This window comes from Seriola aureovittata, chromosome 8 (assembly GCF_021018895.1).
Source record: "Seriola aureovittata isolate HTS-2021-v1 ecotype China chromosome 8, ASM2101889v1, whole genome shotgun sequence".
NCBI lineage: Eukaryota > Metazoa > Chordata > Actinopteri > Carangiformes > Carangidae > Seriola > Seriola aureovittata.
This window is the reverse complement of record NC_079371.1, coordinates 11412975-11431249: the sequence shown is the minus strand read 5'-3', so window position 1 is coordinate 11431249 and position 18275 is coordinate 11412975. Positions and strand designations below refer to the sequence as shown.

At 41.0% G+C, this 18275-nt stretch overlaps 1 protein-coding gene across 3 annotated transcripts in view; it reads right to left on the bottom strand.

Moving 5' to 3' along the window:
* Positions 1-18275, bottom strand: part of drp2 (dystrophin related protein 2) — a 148739-nt gene that overhangs the window by 42347 nt on the left and 88117 nt on the right. For all 3 annotated transcript variants that reach the window (XM_056382163.1, XM_056382162.1, XM_056382164.1), the window contains exons 3-5: positions 11634-11790; positions 1336-1456; positions 674-785 (exon numbers count right to left, since the gene is read on the bottom strand). In XM_056382163.1, coding sequence (XP_056238138.1) covers positions 674-785; positions 1336-1456; positions 11634-11790 — 390 coding nt within the window. The remainder of the gene's footprint in view (positions 1-673; positions 786-1335; positions 1457-11633; positions 11791-18275) is intronic.

The following is an 18275-nucleotide window of genomic DNA, read 5'->3' as shown; positions in this document are numbered from 1 at the left end:
TCCAGTTCTTCATTCATGAAAAAAGATCTCCTATCCCCAAAGTTCTACCTTTTAGGTAACTAAGAAAAGAAACTTGTTTTGTCTGTCTTATTTAAGTAAAAGTACAAAACTATTAGCAACAAAATGTGTTTACAGTATCAAAAGTAAAAGTATTCAGCCTACTGAAAAGAAGGTCCCTGTGGCTGATATACAGTATCGTTATATTTGATATTATCATATTGTCAATACTAATGCATAAATGTGTGAGCAGCATTTTACATTTTTTTTATAGGGTCACAGGATAGATGTGAGGGGTCGTGAGATGACTGAAGGGGTAGTGTTTTGTGTTTTCCGTTTGTGAGACTTAAATCTTTGGGCGTCGATCAATTATTCAAAAACAGCAAATTCAGAGGTGAAATGTCTCTTTCGTGTAACTGCTAACAATTCATAGACATCTGAAATGTGACAAGGGGCCCCAACTACACTCTTTATGTAAAACCTTAATCCATAAAGTAAATAGTGACTAAAGCTCTCAGATAAAACAGTGCAATAAAATGTTCAATATTTTTCCTACAGATGTAGTGGACTAGAAGTATGAAGTAGCATCCAATGGAAAGTAAATTTAACCTCCATCACTGCAGAAAGCACACATAATCTGAGCAGGATAAACTCAATGTAAAGAAAAGTGTATGACCTATGGCGGTCCACACAGCGTGCCGTCAGCTTTTCCCACAGGTCACTGGCCACGTTCGCCTGTTTCCATACTGAGCGGCTCACATTCAAGATCCGCCGGCGTGGAGAAACCTCTGCAAAAGGTGGAAAAGGTTAGACAGGGCCACACAGGGTAGAGAGGATAAAGGTGCCTAGGAGGAAGTAAAAAAATAGAGGAGACAGAGAAGTAACAGTGTGGAGAGGAGGGCAGGGGTTAGAGGTCAGACAAAGAGAAGGGCAATGATTGGAGAATGATGGTGCGGAGGAAGGGGGCTTAAACGAGATGCGGAACAAGGAGGACACAGTAAGGTAGATTGCTTTAGTATTTCCCAGGTGAGCATCCAGTGGTGAGAGGTAAACATTACGAAGAGGACGAGTGGGCAGAGAAACAGCTGAGCTTACTGTATTATTGATCTGAGCAGATGGTACTGTAGAGCTGCTGAACTAGAGGTAATTGGTCTCGACCTGAACATTTTCCCTAAACTCAGTGTGACACCAGAGGACGGATCACTACTAATAACTACTAATGGAAAATTTCACCTGCATGGGTCCAACCAAATTAACTCTGGGGATCAACTGAGGGAGTTTGTGAGTAGGATATTTTGGCTGGCGCAGCAGTTGGCACAGAGTATGAAGGGAGCAGACCTTTTCCATCGGTCAGGGTCTCCTCTGGCTCCTGGAAGGGGTGCTGAGCCAGAAAGGCCTGGGCAGATTCCAACACTGAGTAGATGAACGGCCCACGAGACTTGACATCCTCCATGAACGCCTGCAGGGAAACAAACAGAAGAGGGGGAAGTGTTTCTGAGTGGAGGAGAATTAAAGATATAAGCTGTTTCCAAAGTGAATTGCTGGTTTCTCCAAGGGATGTTACAGAGGAAGTTGAGTCAGGTAGGCTCAGCTGAACTTGTGCTCACTTCTCATAATGATACAACCTTGTCTAACATTGATTAAAAGGATTGGTGCTTAAACAATGGGATGAATGACTGAAAATTACTGGACAACAATTTGTTCAACTAATTAATTCAATTTTCATAGCAAAAATACCAATCACAGGATGGTCCCAGCTTCTAGAGTATGAGAATTTGCTGCTTTTTTATCATTGTAAATTGAATATGGTTAGCTTAGGTTATGGTTAGGTTTTGGGTTGGTCAACAGGCACAACACAACATCACTTTGAGCTATGGGAAATTTTGATGAACATTCTTCACAATTTTCTGACATTGTATAGATAAAACAATTAATCAGTCATTCAAAAAATAATCAATCAAACAGGATAATTGATAATGATAAACAAGGGCTGATCTGTGCATGAGATCAGCCCTTGTTGAAAGCACACAAAGCAGTCCAGCTTTATCAACAGAAAGCAGCCCTCAAACTACTGACAAATTATAAATACCACTGGGAAACTGGGGCAAATTCTATGATCCCCAGTACGAGTTGTGATGTTTCACTTCAGCATATGATGGAAAACTGGCAAACACTGTAGCACATGCATTCATAGTCCCATTTCATAGGAAGAAATGTGTGCACACTGACAAAAAAAAGCCAGGGAGGCTATTCAGATGCCGAAAGAATCAATTTCTAGACACTTAAATAGGCCATCAGGTACACAGCAATAGGCAATCAGGAGAAATGTGGTATGAGGCAGAGGGTGTCTTGCATGAACTCATCAGCTATAGTTGGGTGTGGTAACATAACTGGCAAAGATAACAGAATTAATATGTAGACAATGTATGTTTGTATGCATTTTCATGTAAAGTGATTCAAATTCATATAACTTCATTTAATTAGATCAAACATTTTGTAGTATTTTTCTTCATCTACATTGAGGGGTCTAAGGATAAAAGGTGATGTACTATATGTCAGATTGCAAAACCTGTAAGACTAACAGCGTGTTTTTGGGCTGTAGAAATAAATCTGACTTGATTCAGCTTCCATTTATCTGTAAATCTCAGTGATTCACAACACGCCCAGACTGCTAACAAGAACAAATAGGAGTTTACGCCTGACTTCCATTATTCACATCCTGCTGTGGCGTTTTCATTGGTCTATTTCAAGTGATGTATCACCAGTGACTAATGATCATCTGAGTAAAAATACCTGGCAAACAGTCGCACAAAAATATATTTTGAAACTTTAAAGTTGACTGGCACTTGCTTTTCCCTCCAAATTTGGCCGAAAGAAGACTGCAGTTCTTAGTCACATTTGGAAGATCCTTTGAAATGATTCATCTTTGTCAGCCCAAAGTTTGACTAACATTATCTATATTAAGCCACGAATAACTGTCAAACCAGGGTCTGGTTTCACAAAATTATATTAGACTGGTCTGTGGTATTTTTGCTCTTACATCAGTCGGTTAAGAAATAAAGACTTATTTTAAGCCAAAAATGTTTGCCAGCTCTGAACTAAGAGCCATGTTTCCATGGTAACCATCCGTGGCTCCTGCTGACCAGTGGCACCAAATGACAACAAAGACCAAAGCATGTGGCTCATAATTGGTGGTTTTATAACAATGTTTTGAAGCAAGTCATGAGAAGGTAAAGGGGGTTTATAAAGACCACAGTGACTTGGTTACTGTAGTAACACATTAACACTGACAGATTTCTGTGCCCTGCAACTTTTGATGTCTTCCAGTTCCACTTCCTGTTTGGTGAACAGAGCTGGGTGGTTTCACGTGTTGCTCTGTCAACCATGTTTTTCACTTTAAGTCTTTATGTACCCACAGTTCATGTCAAATTAGTCCAATTTAAGAGAATCAAGAACTAGACATCTGTCTTTAGATGTCAAGTCGGACTATTAGTTTGATCTAAGCCATAAAAAGTCCATCTTTGTGAATAATAACTAAGAGTGTAGCAGCTAAACCCCTGAGTATAGTGAACTGAGCAAGAGTGTGTTTTCAACTTTTAACACACATGAAAGACCAAAAGCCATCCATGAGAGAAAATTGGCCTGTTTGAATACATGGGTTTTCTATAGCAATCACTGGACAAATACGAACACACACACACACATATACAATAGGATTGATCCACTGGCAGGACCACATGAGATTACATGGCTGTCTGCTTGAGCTGAATGCCCAGGGCGCAATACGAGACCAAATCTACTGGGAGTACTGGTCAGCTGGCCCTGCACGCACAGAAGAGCCAATTAGCTCGAGAGCCCAGCTCCACTGGTCCACATTCAGCAGCACCCCCTATGCAAATTACAAGCGAGAGCTCAGTGATGTAAGAAGACACACACTTGCACCCTTCTACTCCACCACTAAGCAGATACCCAGAGCCTCCCCAGGGCCGTGAAAAAAGCCAGTGTGTCAACCTTTTTCATTCTTCTACACTAATCTTTGTTCAGTATAAAACATACTGCAGGTGTATGAATTAATGCCAGGGATATTCCCTCTCTTCAAAGTAATTTATTTAGGTGAAGCCAGCGTCCTCAATCCTCTTACGGTATGAAGAGATTACAATTTCAGCTGAAAATCTACATTACTAGCTGGAATTAGCGGGGTTGCGTGGTTGCAGCAGTGACAGTGTTTCAGTGACTATTAAAAAAGCCCAGGACCAGAGCCCAGCAGGCCTGATAACACCCAGCAAGCAGAGTTAAACAGAAAGCCCCCAGTGAAACGCCAACAAAACACAAGCTGGCAATGAGCAAACATGCAAAAGTGTGTAACGGTGGGGAGCTGTGGCATGAGATAAGATTCCCAGTACAACAGTCATGAAGAAAACCTGCTGTGTGTCGTTTCTCCTTTTCCTCTCTCACACTCTTTCCCCAATCACAAGCAAATTCCCTCTGCAACCTCACATCCTCACTCCCTCCTGCTTCGTTCCTCTCCTTTTCCTTTGCCCTCTTTTCATCCTCTTCAGCTCTCTATTCTCTCCATCCTCTGTTTAGCTGCTTTGCCGCCCAAAGAGGAGCTGAGCCATGGATTCCCTGAGCCAGCTGTCATGTTAAAACTTTAATTCCAGCTAAATTTCACACTCAGAGGCTTCATCTTTGGTTGAAGGAACATTAAGAGAGAAGCCTTCAGATCAGATTAAGATACATTATGCATGGAGAAGAGAAAGCTAGGAAGGAAATGACTTCATTGACTTCGTCTAAACATGTTGATGGCATTCTTTTTACTCCTCCCTTTGGATGGTCCTCTCTCAATGTGCTTTTGACAAGACAGAAGAGGATAAATTTTCATTTCATTTTCCTTTTCGTACGAGGCAGAGAAGATTCTGCTGCTGCTACAGATTCACAAAATCCCTCCTATTGCCTAAATGCTCTCTTATCCCAACACCCAAACACACACAAGACCCTCAAAAACATATCTTCCCAGCCAAACCCCGAACCATCACCACCCCAAAAAACACATACAGTAAACATCCGCCCAAACCACACAGAAAAAAAAAAAATGTAACACAGAGGGAACTCGCACTCCCACACACAAAAACGACATCAGAATAAATCCACTTAAGATCAATAATTCACATTTCTTAAAACGCTTTAATTCTCTATAGAAAACTGGGATGCAATTTCCCTCTCTGCTTTGTCGGAAAAGTTTTAGAGCGACCAGACGCTCGGGAAGCAGAGGCATCTCAGATTATAAAGGCATGCTGTGCTGAAAATGGGACATGAGAGAGGAGAGGAGAGGAGAGGAGAGGAGAGGAGAGGAGAGGCTAAGTGATATTCAATAGTGAACCCTGAATGACTTAGTGCTGAGGTTTTCAAATTGTTAAGAGGTTGAAGGGGAGGTGTGAGTCAAAGATATTGCACAAGGTGAAAAGGATGGGTCCATGCCAGAGTTCTGAAAACAATGGGAAATTAGTCATTGTCGCCTGCTTCACTGGTGTGGCCTGATTTGGGCCGAAATTCGTGCTCAGCCGTACAGTCATAACTCAAAATCTGAACATAGACATGACACATATTTTTACACTTGCACTTCCCAAGGATATCATCATCTCTAATCAACCATCGTAAATGAATGTCCATAAATCCATTTAGAAATCATAGGAAAAAGACACTCCTAACTCCAGAGCTTGACTGAGCATTCAAGTTTTCTTCAGCATCAACACTAGGGGAATAGTAGTGGAAAGAGGCAACAGCAGTTATTGGAGAGAGGGACGGGGGGGACGAGGGACGGAGGGGGGGTGCAACTGGAGCCTGGTGAGAAGTGTTTTTTTCATTGCCCTCTTAATTAGGAGGCGTGGGGTGGAACTTGCTGAGTGGTGGTGGTGGTGGGGACGGGAGTCGCAAACCTCTCACTGTCAATACATGTCGCCTTCCAGAGATACTGCACAAACTGACAAGAAAGAAAATTGGAAGGAGGGTGGAAAGGAAAACTCTGCTGTGGCTACAGAACCAATTACGAGTGTGTGTAAAGGCTACAGAGTGTGTGTGTGTGTGTGTGTGTGTGTGTGTGTGTGTGTGTGTGTGTGTGTGTGTGTGTGTGTGCTTCTGCATGTCTACACCAGTCCCAGTTCGTGAGATGATGCATCACCCACAACTGAGGTGATATACTGGGAAATGAAAGAACATCCTGAACATCCCAGGTAGCGTTTTTCCAAACACTTCCTGTCACAGAGAAGGAAGAATCCAAAGATGATTGGTTCTACCATTCCCACACACCATCAAGTACATTTCAATGCCTTAATTTAAATCATTATTGTTTTCTTGATTCAGATATCAAAGGAGCTCACTATTCTTTTATTCCAAAAATAATAATTAAAAGCATTATCCCTGTTGTGATTTAGCTACTGCATCAGATTCTCCTTGTTGTCTGAGACATTTTTAAGACTCAGACATGAACAGGTTAACAATCTGTATGACTCTAACAATAAGACACACGCATGCACGTGTGCGCGCGCGCGCACACACACACACACACACACACACACACACACACACACACACACACACACACACACACACACACACACACACACACACACACACACACACACACACACACACACACACACACACACACCTGCCTGCCGGGCAATTCCTGTCTGTACCAACTTTATGAGAGTCTGCCCTAACTCAGCGCACACAGGGCTATATAACATGTCAATTAAAAAGATTTTAGTGGTGAGACTTTCCTCCCTTAGCGACATCCTGGGATTTTTTGTTATTGTCCCACCAGTGGGTATTTTCAACACACAGGAAAGCCATTTATTTTCTTTTGATGTCTCCAATAAGACAAATGCTACTGACATAATTTTAAACTCCCTCCAATTATTCTGTCAGCTCTTAGTCAATTAATGAATTATGATATAAAATCCCTTGAAAATTGAATGTATGTTATGTGTTAATGTTAAAAGTGACCAGAGGCTTCCTGGTCAGTGTGACAACATCATAGTTGTTAGGTACGGTTTTCACTTACTTTGGGAATGTAAAGGCCCAAGTGCTGCGATATTCATCTAAGAAATATGTAGCTCCAGGAGCTTGGTGACAACTGTTGGCAATGGCAGTTGGTGAAATATTGTAGCTGGTGAAATAAGCTAACTGGGAACAAGCTAATTCCTGTCAGTCACAGTAGCCTTTCTGCCCTGGCTTGTCATTCTTATCATAATTTCATTCAATAAAGGGTTCCTTAAGAGGATCTTTGAGCTAGCAAGCTTAGTCCACTAACTGCCAATTGACAAGCTCATTAGCTTGATTGCTAACATAATAACATCCATAGCTTCATGCAGTTTACTGAAAATTCATACACCATCAGCTCCTGTCTCAAAAATGTCAGCTTATACTCCCAACAGAGGAAAGTAAAATGAAAATCAAAACCTTGTTATTGGTCAACAATGCAAATTCGAGAGTCAAAATTGATTCAAGTTGAAAGATTTGGACAGATTTACCTCAACCCTGCCAGTTAATCCATCGATTGTGCAGTTCCATTGGAATTAAGTGAATTAACTGTGGATTGTTTTTTGTTTTAAATCCTGGTGTGAGCTGGCCTTGACTGACACTCCTCCTCCATTAGTTCAGTGGCATCTGTTAGGGTGGATCAACTTGTCCTTGGACAACCTCTCATCATAGATTCACTCATCGTCAACATAAAAGCAGGTTCAATCAGTCAAAATAATTGTGTACGTGTGGAGAGGCTTAAAAGAGAAAAGGAGAACCTCATGAGACAAAAGCACCTGATTCAAATATGTAGTTAGTGAAGAAGATGAAAAAGGAGACAAAGCTAATGAGATATTGTATGAGCCATTGTAAAGTGGTTACAAGTCCTGCACATATACTATTGTAAGCAGGTGTTTCTTTCTTTATTTTATGACTAAGAACATACACATTATGGATGAGTCAGGCCTGACAATGCTAAACAGAAAAAAAAGATAAAAATCAAACAATTTTTTGAAATTATTTTAGCACCTTTAAAAACAGTTTCACACAGTTACAGTTGCTTTACAGTAAAAACAAAGAATACAAGTCATATAGACAAAAGCATGAATCTAAAACCAAATAAATCCAATAACTAATTGAAACAATTACTGTCACTTACGAAGAAATCATGAAATAGAAATGTTTTAAGAGGAGATTTAAAAGAGGATACTGAATTTGAGTTCCACAGATTTCTCCCTAATCTGCTGTGGCTTGGTTTGTCTTTTATTTGTACATCATTTTGGACAAAAGTATCTCTCAACTAATAAATACATTTAAATGTAAATGTCATTTTAGGTTTGTCCAACTTGCTCCGAACTAGCTGTGACATCACACGGACATCAGCGACACATGTAACAAAACTACATTTTGTTATTTTGAAAATTGTATTCGCTTCATCAACAGAGACTTTTGCTTCTTGTTGGGTGACCTCCTGTATCATTCTAAATTTCCCTCGCGGGGCTGGATACAGTTTTATACTATTTTATTATATGCTCGGTGTGAAACTGTGAAAAACACATCTGTAGATTTTTGTCAGCTCCCAACTCCACTGGCTGCTCTCGGTGAGATGTAATTCGTCCTAAACAAGCTGTTACACGTCTTCTTATAGAAGACGTGTAACAGCTTGCAACAAAACTAGAATCAATTGATCACTGTCTGCAAACGTCAACACAGACCTGAGAAAACATCTACGAGACAGAAAAATGAAACAACTTTGTGTGTGTGGTTTTTTTTTTTTGCTGATAGGACTTGAAGAGGCCTGTTGTATGTTGAAAATGTTATTTTAACTGTATTCCTGTTTAATTCGTGTCACTCAGCCTCCTGACTGTGTCCTGCTGAATCAGCTGACAACCAATAGTTTAAGTCAAATTATGATTCCAGGTTTTAAAGGCAGAACTTCATTGCTGCATTCAGCGTGAGGATAAAAATATTTATTAGAAAGAGAAACAAGTGCTGATTTGTGCCACGATCAATGAATTCTCTGAGTTTCAGGGCCTGTGTGCTTTTCTATCCACTATAAGCCCTTGAAGGGATTTAAAGGCCAGTTCAAATCACTGAACCATGGAGGACTTATCTGAAAGGGGGAAGAGGTGGCTCACTCCTCTGTCAGCAGCTCTAACTGATGTTCTCTAAAGCCTTAAACTTTAACACTGAAAAAAACATAACATTAAAATCGTTACCAGTTCTATCAGCTTAGTACTGAGTAATGAGAACATCACAGTTCTAGTTGTATTGAGTATTTGGTGTGCAACGTCAGTTAAGAAATGATTTTTAAGAAAAAGCTAATTCGCAAATTTTATTGAGCACACAGATCACTAATAAGTGTTACACACACTATCAAAACTTCACAAACACGTAAACTGAGGTGAAATAGCTAACCCTCGTGTGGCTCAATGCTAATCAAAATGTTTATTTGATTATGGTTATACTGTGTAGATTGTGTGTCTGTGTACAGTATGTGTAGCTTTTCATCCTGCTACAACTTATTCCCCCTGGCCACAGCTGTGAATAAGTATCTAGTCAACATTGAATAACAAGAAAATAAAGCACTCGAGGCCCAATCCTAAAGTTCAGCATTTGGTTCAGTTAGATGTCTTGTCAAATAAAAACAGTCCCTCTGCCTCATTGTTCAATCTGCTGCAACAACTAGTGATTTATAACTAGTCATTTTAAGTCCATTTTCAAGGAAATTGCTACATTTGATGTTTCCAGCTACACAAATGAGAGAATTGGATACAGATACATATATCAATATCGGTGTTGTCTCTTGTTTGTTGCATTTCATATTTTGGCTATTGTATTCAGATGCTTTAGTAAAACGGCTTATCTAACACTGTCATGCCAATGAAGCACATTTGAACTGACTTGAAGCATCTGATCATATACATTCAGATGTACATCGTGAAAATCGAATGGGGGAAGTGAGGGGAAGTTTATGCAACGAGCGGTGGCAGCATGGTGCGCTCCTAGCAAACAACATGATGTCATTGAGCAAGGTGCTAGTGTGGCCAATCACATAAGCAGACAATCAGGCCAAAACCCCCCCACACAAAGACCACAAAGCAATGTAGCATTCTGCGGTTTATCTAGAAATTCTGAACACAAAAGAGTTGAACAACCCTGCCATGAAGGAGAACAAAGACAAACGGGTTGCAATTTCTTGTTAGTGTTTTCTTATTAAGTTTTTACCGGCAGCTCTGCTTACCAAAACATTATGGAAACTTTTTAGTATATTTCACTATAGTATTCACAGTCTCGCGCTTGACAGTCATTCTTGTGACAGGTGGCCTTACTGTGAAGATCATGTTCATGCCAATGCCATTTGCTGCCACAGATGCCTCCACCACCACAACCTCCTTCTTATGTGGTGTTTCGAGCTAAGTAAGATTCATATTCATGTACGGGGGATTAGCTCAGCAGACTCCACCTCGCTGCTTGGATTCATTGTGAGCTCCCACAAACAGCAGAGCCTTTTTCTGGCAAATCTAACTGTGAAACCACTCGCTATAAATGGTAACTTTCTTGACACAAGTGTCTCAGAGTGATCTGTTGCCTGTGTAAACAAGCAACTGTTTGCTAACAAGTTGACCAAATCAACTAAATCAACAAAATCAACATCTTTGACTGGATCACTCAGAAGTGGGCGTTTGATTGGATGAATTTATGTATATAACGAGTTCGAGAAGAGTCATCAAGAATATTTAGAACGAGTATATCTATTTTCCTAATTTCACTGTGTCTTTATAATCGTGTCCATTTAAGCGTTCAATAAACCACTCATTTTCAGCAGAGAGGTTTTTGCACTGCTTGTTGAAACTACTCTTTAGCACTCCCTACACACACTGCAGATCGTGCACAAAGTCTCACCTTCATCAGTGGCACCAATGACAGATGAACTTCAACTTTCTAGTATTGACTCAGACTGAATAATAAACTCAGCCTTGATCAACATCTCTGATATCTATAAAAGCTGCCAGCAAAGACCCTCTGTTATCTGCAAACTCCCAGAGCGCTGTTTCGTTCCTCACCTTTGTTAGCTGCTCTGGAAAAGCAAAGACACTTAGCTGTCTGCAGCAACAACAAACAAACTCACCCACAATACAGACACAGCCTCCAAAGTCACTGGTCTCCCAACCCCCAACCTCTCAGATCTCAATGACAGAGCCATCGCACACATTACACAGACCATAGCACATGACCCTGGGCACAGCCTCAATCCATTTTCTCCACTGTTCTCATATGGGCGCAGATATAGGACTTTAAAGTCAAACAGGGCACTGTAGAAGAAGTCCCTCCTGCCACACACAATTCTGCACAAAAAACCCCTGTGAATACATCTGTCAGTCAATAGACTCAGTCTGTGTCAGCTTCACATGCGTTTCTGAATGGATATACAGTATGACATAACATATATATATATATATATATATATATATATAATATATACATACAATAGCTGAGAAACACAAGCATGCGTGCGTACGTGTGTGTGCCTTGACATCCTGTGAAATTCTCCCATAAGTATTTGTACTGTCTGTGTAATATTTGCACTGCAAAGGTTTTATCGTCCACTTTACCTGGTGGAACTCCCTCTGGTGCTGGACGGCCCCCACATCGCCTCCTATGGGCAGCTGCTCTGACAGCTCCTCATCCTTGGCTGTCAGCCATTCTATGATCTCCTGCAGAGAGAGCTGCAGCTTCCCGCTGTTGTCGGAGAACGCCTCTAGCCGCACCCTGCCAGCACACACAGGAACACATAGGCACGTGCATACACATGCACACGCACGCACACACACACACACACACACACACACACACACACACACACACACACACACACACACACACACACACACACACACACACACACACACACACACACACACACAGTTAGTTCAGCAAACAGTAATATTCTCCGACACACAAACCAAATACTGCGGTTGACATTTGGTCACTGTCTCCAGCTGTCCAGAATGTCAACACAATTTTAGCTTTGTTAAAAAACTTGAAACTTTATTAAAAGATGTCGAATGTGTGTCTGTTTGTTCTTGTAAGTTCTCCGTCTAGGAAGCAGTAAGGGGCGGGAGATTTTGAAGGAACTTATTTTTTAATGAGGCCTTTTAAATGACACTAAGTTTGCTCGGTTCTGTCATTCCTGGTTCCGGTTCGTTTGTTCCATTCTTTTTTCCCTATACTGTGTGATATACGGTAATACAGAGAAGAAGCTTGGGGTTCACTACAACTCTGCTGAATCCAAGGTGCTTTACTGAATCTACTGAATCTCCAAAGAAGTCAGGTAATTATTGTTAAGTACAAGAAAATTAGTGAGTTGGCATCTACCTCCCACAGGCAGTGTTAGCTCACGGCCAGTTCTGGGCAGCATTCTCCAAAGGAAAGAGAACCACCGAAGTTACCGAAGGAAATGAGGAAGGAATCGCAGACAGCAATGTGTATAAGGAGCTACTATAATTCTTTATAAATAGCTGCAATATGGCAACTAATGTTCTATCAACTGTCAATAAAGCCTAAAGTTTTATATATCTCTATGTTTCACAGTATCAGTTTGCACAGTCTCAGAGCAAAAGTCAGCAAACAACATGTGTATATGACAAATGATTACTATGATTTTAATATTCAAATATACAATATTATTATTCCTGCACTACCTTATGACAGTTGTGTGTGCATGTGTGTGCTTTTTCAAATATGTGCCATGCACCTTCTGCCACATCCCTTCTAAATGTACCACTACTACTGCTTCAACGTTTGCCCTTTGCGCAAAATATTTATAATGTGTAAGACATAAGAAATTCAAGAGAGATCAGGGGAAACACCAGCAGTAAAAGCAATAAAAAGGACCAAAGCACAAGTTAAAAAAATCTTACAACACAGGTAGGGTAAAAGACAGACATTGCTTGACCTAAAGGGAGCTTTCCACTACCTTCATCCTCTCCACACTTTCCTCTGGTATATAGGATTTAAACTTTCAGTTGCAATCCATTAGTGATGCATGGGTTGTATTATAACTTTCAGGCCCTGTGATTTGCCCACTAGATCTGGGTCATATTGTAAAACATGACATTGCAGCAGGTCAGTGACCTGTTAACAGAAGAAAGTTGAATAAAATAGACATTTCTTTTTGAATCAAATAAAAATGTCTTCATGCAATTTATGGCCCATTCTAAGGTATTGTGCACAGGCCCTGCATTGCCCCTATAGTCTAAGCTTTTCTGAATTTCGGCAGCTGCTGTATATCAACATGCAGGTCTGCTCAAGCACAACTGTCAGGATACACATTTGGGGAGGACTTTGAGGTCCCTGCTATAAGAGGGTCAGCAGTTTACCGTCCCTCAGGGCCATGACTGCATTTGGAAAGAGTCATGTTGGAATGAAATACGCTTGAAATTTGATCACGTCACTGAGGATGTTACATCTGAGGTCTGTATTTCAGCATTATTAGTTATCAAAGACTTTTGAACAAGCATGAGGTGCTGAAAATATGGAGAATGATAATTAATTCATGTGCTAATGGCATTAACACACATTAATGTGTTAACTGCACTATTATAACTGACTGTTTACAACTAGACCATGCACTGTGAGGGAGGCAGTTTAGATTTCAGCAACCCTCGCCCCACTCATGACCTGACATATAACCCGAGCATCAGAAGCGCTATGCAGCTGTTTTTCTATGGGTGGGTCCTGCAAAAGGTTTCGCGTTATTCCACTGATCAACAGGTGGCGGTAATGTTCCAAGATATGCGGCAATGCACCAGCAAAGGCAGGGAAGAAGAAGTCTGCTGGCTGCTACAACAAATGTGCGTGTCAATAATGCTGGATTTAAAATGCTTTTTAAAAAATAATCTGCTTTGTAAATGATTTATGTGGACGGAAATGCATTCAACATGTTTGTTAGAGCACAAAGATACACCCAATGCATTCTGGTGAGTAATACAGAATGTAAACAGAACGTTTGTTTGTTTACAAGAAATCTCCACAGGGGACCTTAAGTTTGCCAAACACATCAGTTTGTCCATGTCCTAAAAGACTCTTAAAACGTTAAAACTGAGACAAACTGTTTGAATAATAAAGTGGTTTGCCATGCCTTTCCAAGTATGGAAGCTAAGCATTCAAACAGGGGTGTGTTAGAATTAAAAAAACAATCTGAGCTTACATTTTTTATTTATCACCTTTGCTGGGACTAACACTGCTCATACAACTACACTCCTCTTCATTTCATTGTCTTCTACATAAATCATCAATCATCCACCTTTTGGCAGGGTTCTCGTTTTAAAATTAGTCAGCCAAAGACAGAATTTTCAAACAAGTCATGGAGCTGAAAGTCATTTCAACTGTGGCAGAGTAGAAATGAGAAACTGTTTTTGTCTACTACTGTTTGATATTAGGGAACATAATGTAAAAAAATTTACTGAGCACTCTGGTGGTGAATCTGCCACCGTTATTACTGTGGGCTGTGCAAGAACGAAAAGCTTGACAGTGTCTAAGGAAAGAGGACCTTAATTAAATGCAAAAATTATATGATCCAAAAAACACTGAATGTTAATATGGACATCACTGTACAGTATATCTATCTGTAACAGTGTTATGTAACAATACTGTTAAAACAAATTGTGCATATTTTGTGGCACATACACAACAAGGTGAGAGACAGAGAGTCACAGGCTGCTGCTGCAGGTAAACCAGGAACAAATAATAGAGAGAATTTATCCGCTTGCCACCTGCCAGCAGCGTGAGAGATGGCTGAGAGAACCACTGCTCTTATATCAGTGGCACAGCTGGCACCAGAGGGGTAGGGGATGGGGGAATGCGAAAGCGTCCCACTGTTTCAATTACACACCAGAAGCCGGCACTCAAATATCATTATTCCTGCACATCAAAATTTGCCAGCACTGTCACATCAGAGATGATGAGTGGGAGCGAGAGCAAGCGTCACAAAGAGTGACTCTGCTCTCAACTGTAAATGAGGGGGGAACATCGGTAAAATGTAATTGGACTGATATTCAGATGACAGCGTGAGCAAAGCCAGAGGAAGACCTTAAGATTTCTGAGTCTGAATGTAGACACCACGCAATTCTGCAAAACATAGGTCTGGAGCCCAAGAAAATACTCATCCAGTGTGTCTGATCCTGTACCATCAGCAGACCACCATCAGCAATGTCACATTAGTGACTGAAAAAGAACTGTAAGGCAATTTGATCTTGGCACAGATGAGTTCTGACACATGAGAGATTAGGTATAACTTCAGGGATGCCTGTTACAGGAGGACATGTAGGAAAAGCTTTGACACTCAAAGGGTAAAAAGACAGAAAGGTGAAATCAAGCTTGTAAGTGCACGTTCAGAATTGATAGGCCTCTTTGTTCAACCCTGTGTCAGAAAACCTGTGTGAAGCAGACCGTGCTGTCCCCTAGCCTCTTGATGCCCCTCCAGCTCTGCTTGCTGTGGTAATTGAATAAGAGAGGAACTGTTTTTCTGTGGCCCCTGCAGAACAGGCTTCCAGTGCATAACAGGCATGAGTACACACACCAACAACACATTCGTACGCAGACACGGACAGTGTGACTGTCACTCAAAGCAGAGTGAACCCGGGCCTTGGATTTGTCTGAGTAAGGTCATCCGTCAAAGGATGAGTCGACCCTGGCACTTTTGCAGAGAAGCTCCAAAACACTTCACACCACACAGCAGAGATTCGATTCACACACTCATGCAGAAACATTCACAAACAAACACACACATACGCACACACAACTCACAGCACACTAACCCATCACTGCTACTTCCATTACACACACAGAGGGTGAGACAAATACAGCACTGCCTGTGTTGTCATGGAATCGTCGTCACATGGCGGGTGCTGCCAAGAACAACTCCTGCCCTGCTAAGCTGTAGAGGGGCCAGGCTAAAGGTTTGCCAGGATAGGTGACTGAAGCTATTTTATCTCCACTAGAAACATCATGATATTAATTTAAATGCTATTTATGGCCAAGATGTGCTGCATTGATTTAAGAGATGCCAGGGAGTTTGGGAGTGTGTGTGTACAGAACTGCAGATGAAAGGTGAAGAAACGGGAAACAGGAAAAGTGAGTGGGCTCTTCTATCTTTGTGAAAACTAATTTGACTTTAATCTGCATTAAAGTGACTTTTTGTCCAATTTGGGCCGCAACAACAACCTGTAAACACAACACTGACATTACCTCATAAAATTTGTGTTGCAAATTTGGTGGCAAACTGTTGTCTGTTTACAAATCCAGTGGACAGTTGAAGTAATGTTTTTAGCCACCTGGCAAATAGAAGTGTATTATTCATTCTCTTTCAGCTCTGTGTTTTGGTTTCCATTTCCTGTGGGTAATATCAAGCTGTTTAACTGCTTCATTCTCCACTATTTTCACCAGCTAGACATTCAGTTTGACTCACTGCAGTTTAGTGCTGGGGAGGTGGTGTGCAGTTCAGTTAAGACTAAGGGCTGGGACAGGCATGTAGTTGAGATGGCTAAAAGAGAAGTCTGGTGATGTTCTGTACTTTGGTTATTGTCAACAAACATGTCACCCAGTGCAACAGTGTGGCTTGTTGATGTGTCTTAATAGTTTGGAGGAATAAGCCATGACTGGCTTTTAATACAAAGATAATACTTGCCATTATCCTCAACAAATTGTTGGTTTTTGTATTTTAATGGGATTTGTGGCCAATAACAGAAAATAGAATATCACCAGACCAATCCATCAAGATTGAGGTTAAAGGCGAGGAAGTGCAATATGTCACTGAAGGTCCCCACAAGTCTAGAATTACTAGAAATACACGTGTGTTGTGTGTGTTACAGAGTGACTCAGCCTCACGCCTTCACTTTATTAGGAGGCGGGTTTATTTCTTTAAGTGCTCATTGTTGTTGGCTGAGAATATATGTTTGGCAGTGAGCCAGGAATTTGTCTGAGAATAACAAAAGGCCAAAATCACTAGAAACAAAAATTGTTCATGTTCTGTTTGTGCTGTGTGTGTGTGTGTGTGTGTGTGTGTGTGTGTGTGTGTGTTCGTCCCTATCTCAGACCGCTCGATAACACCCTTTACTGTAGGCTTGATGACAACAACAGCAATAATCAATACGCATAGGATAATGGGATCCTGAGTGACTTGAGTAAGTGGCAGACTGCTTCCTGTGTTTGTCCAAGACACAGAACACGCTCAACACACGGAGTCATCCGTTCAGCTTCACAGACAACAGTTTCAAGATTGAAAGACAGCCAATCTCACCAGGGAGCACATGATGAGATAGTCTAAACTGAGACCGGTTGTCAAAATGAGAGGTATTGTCATAGTAGAGATTGTAGACCTTTTCATTTCCTGGATTAGTTTCATGCAAAGGATTCAGAGGAGATAAAATATGCAGCCCAACACTTGAGAGACCAACCTTTGTTCTGCGTGTGAATACGCAGATTCATGCTGCAAAAGCTGAGGTAACAATCAACATCCATGTGTCCTTGAAAACGACACTGAACTGCTATCAGCTCATCACTGTTGGTAGCTGTGGATACGAATCCTAATCACAGTGTTTTGAGTGTAAATATAAAATTGTGTTGCTGTTTGGCAAACCTTGAGTTTTGTATTCAGTGTAACTCAACGAAAACTCTGTTGCATGATAATTATTGTTGTATCCCCACATTTCTTTACAGTTTACATGCAAAGTAAATAATATTGTCAAATAGAAATTCAACTCCCCAATCAGACAGAGAGATTATAGAGAGAAGCTTAGTGCTCGGGCCGATGATTAATTAATGCATAGGAGATAGGAGCAGTGTTCTGCTGTTTTAGGGAAGAGGACCTAGCTAGTGTGTTGCCTCGGGGCCCAGAGAAGCTTTGAGCACCCCCCCCCCTCAATTGCAGAGATGTTGCGAGAGCTGGCAAATGCGAGAGTGTGTGATACACCACATTGACAGCGTTAGCAGCTCTGCATTCAGTTGAGAAGTTACATATCTAAAAGGTGTGTATATGGTTTTTTTTTTTTCCTAAATCACCTGGGAATGCCATGCTGCCTTAAATCAAAGTAGATTGTGATGCTACACATTTACTGTCATGTCACTCTAGTTTGTTATGATTAGGCTCAGGTTTCGGCAGACTGAAGAAAAGAGAAAAGAGACTTTGGCAACATGTTGAAAGAGAAGGAAGAAGAACCAGACTTGCCTGTGATGCATTACACTGCTTTCTGTTT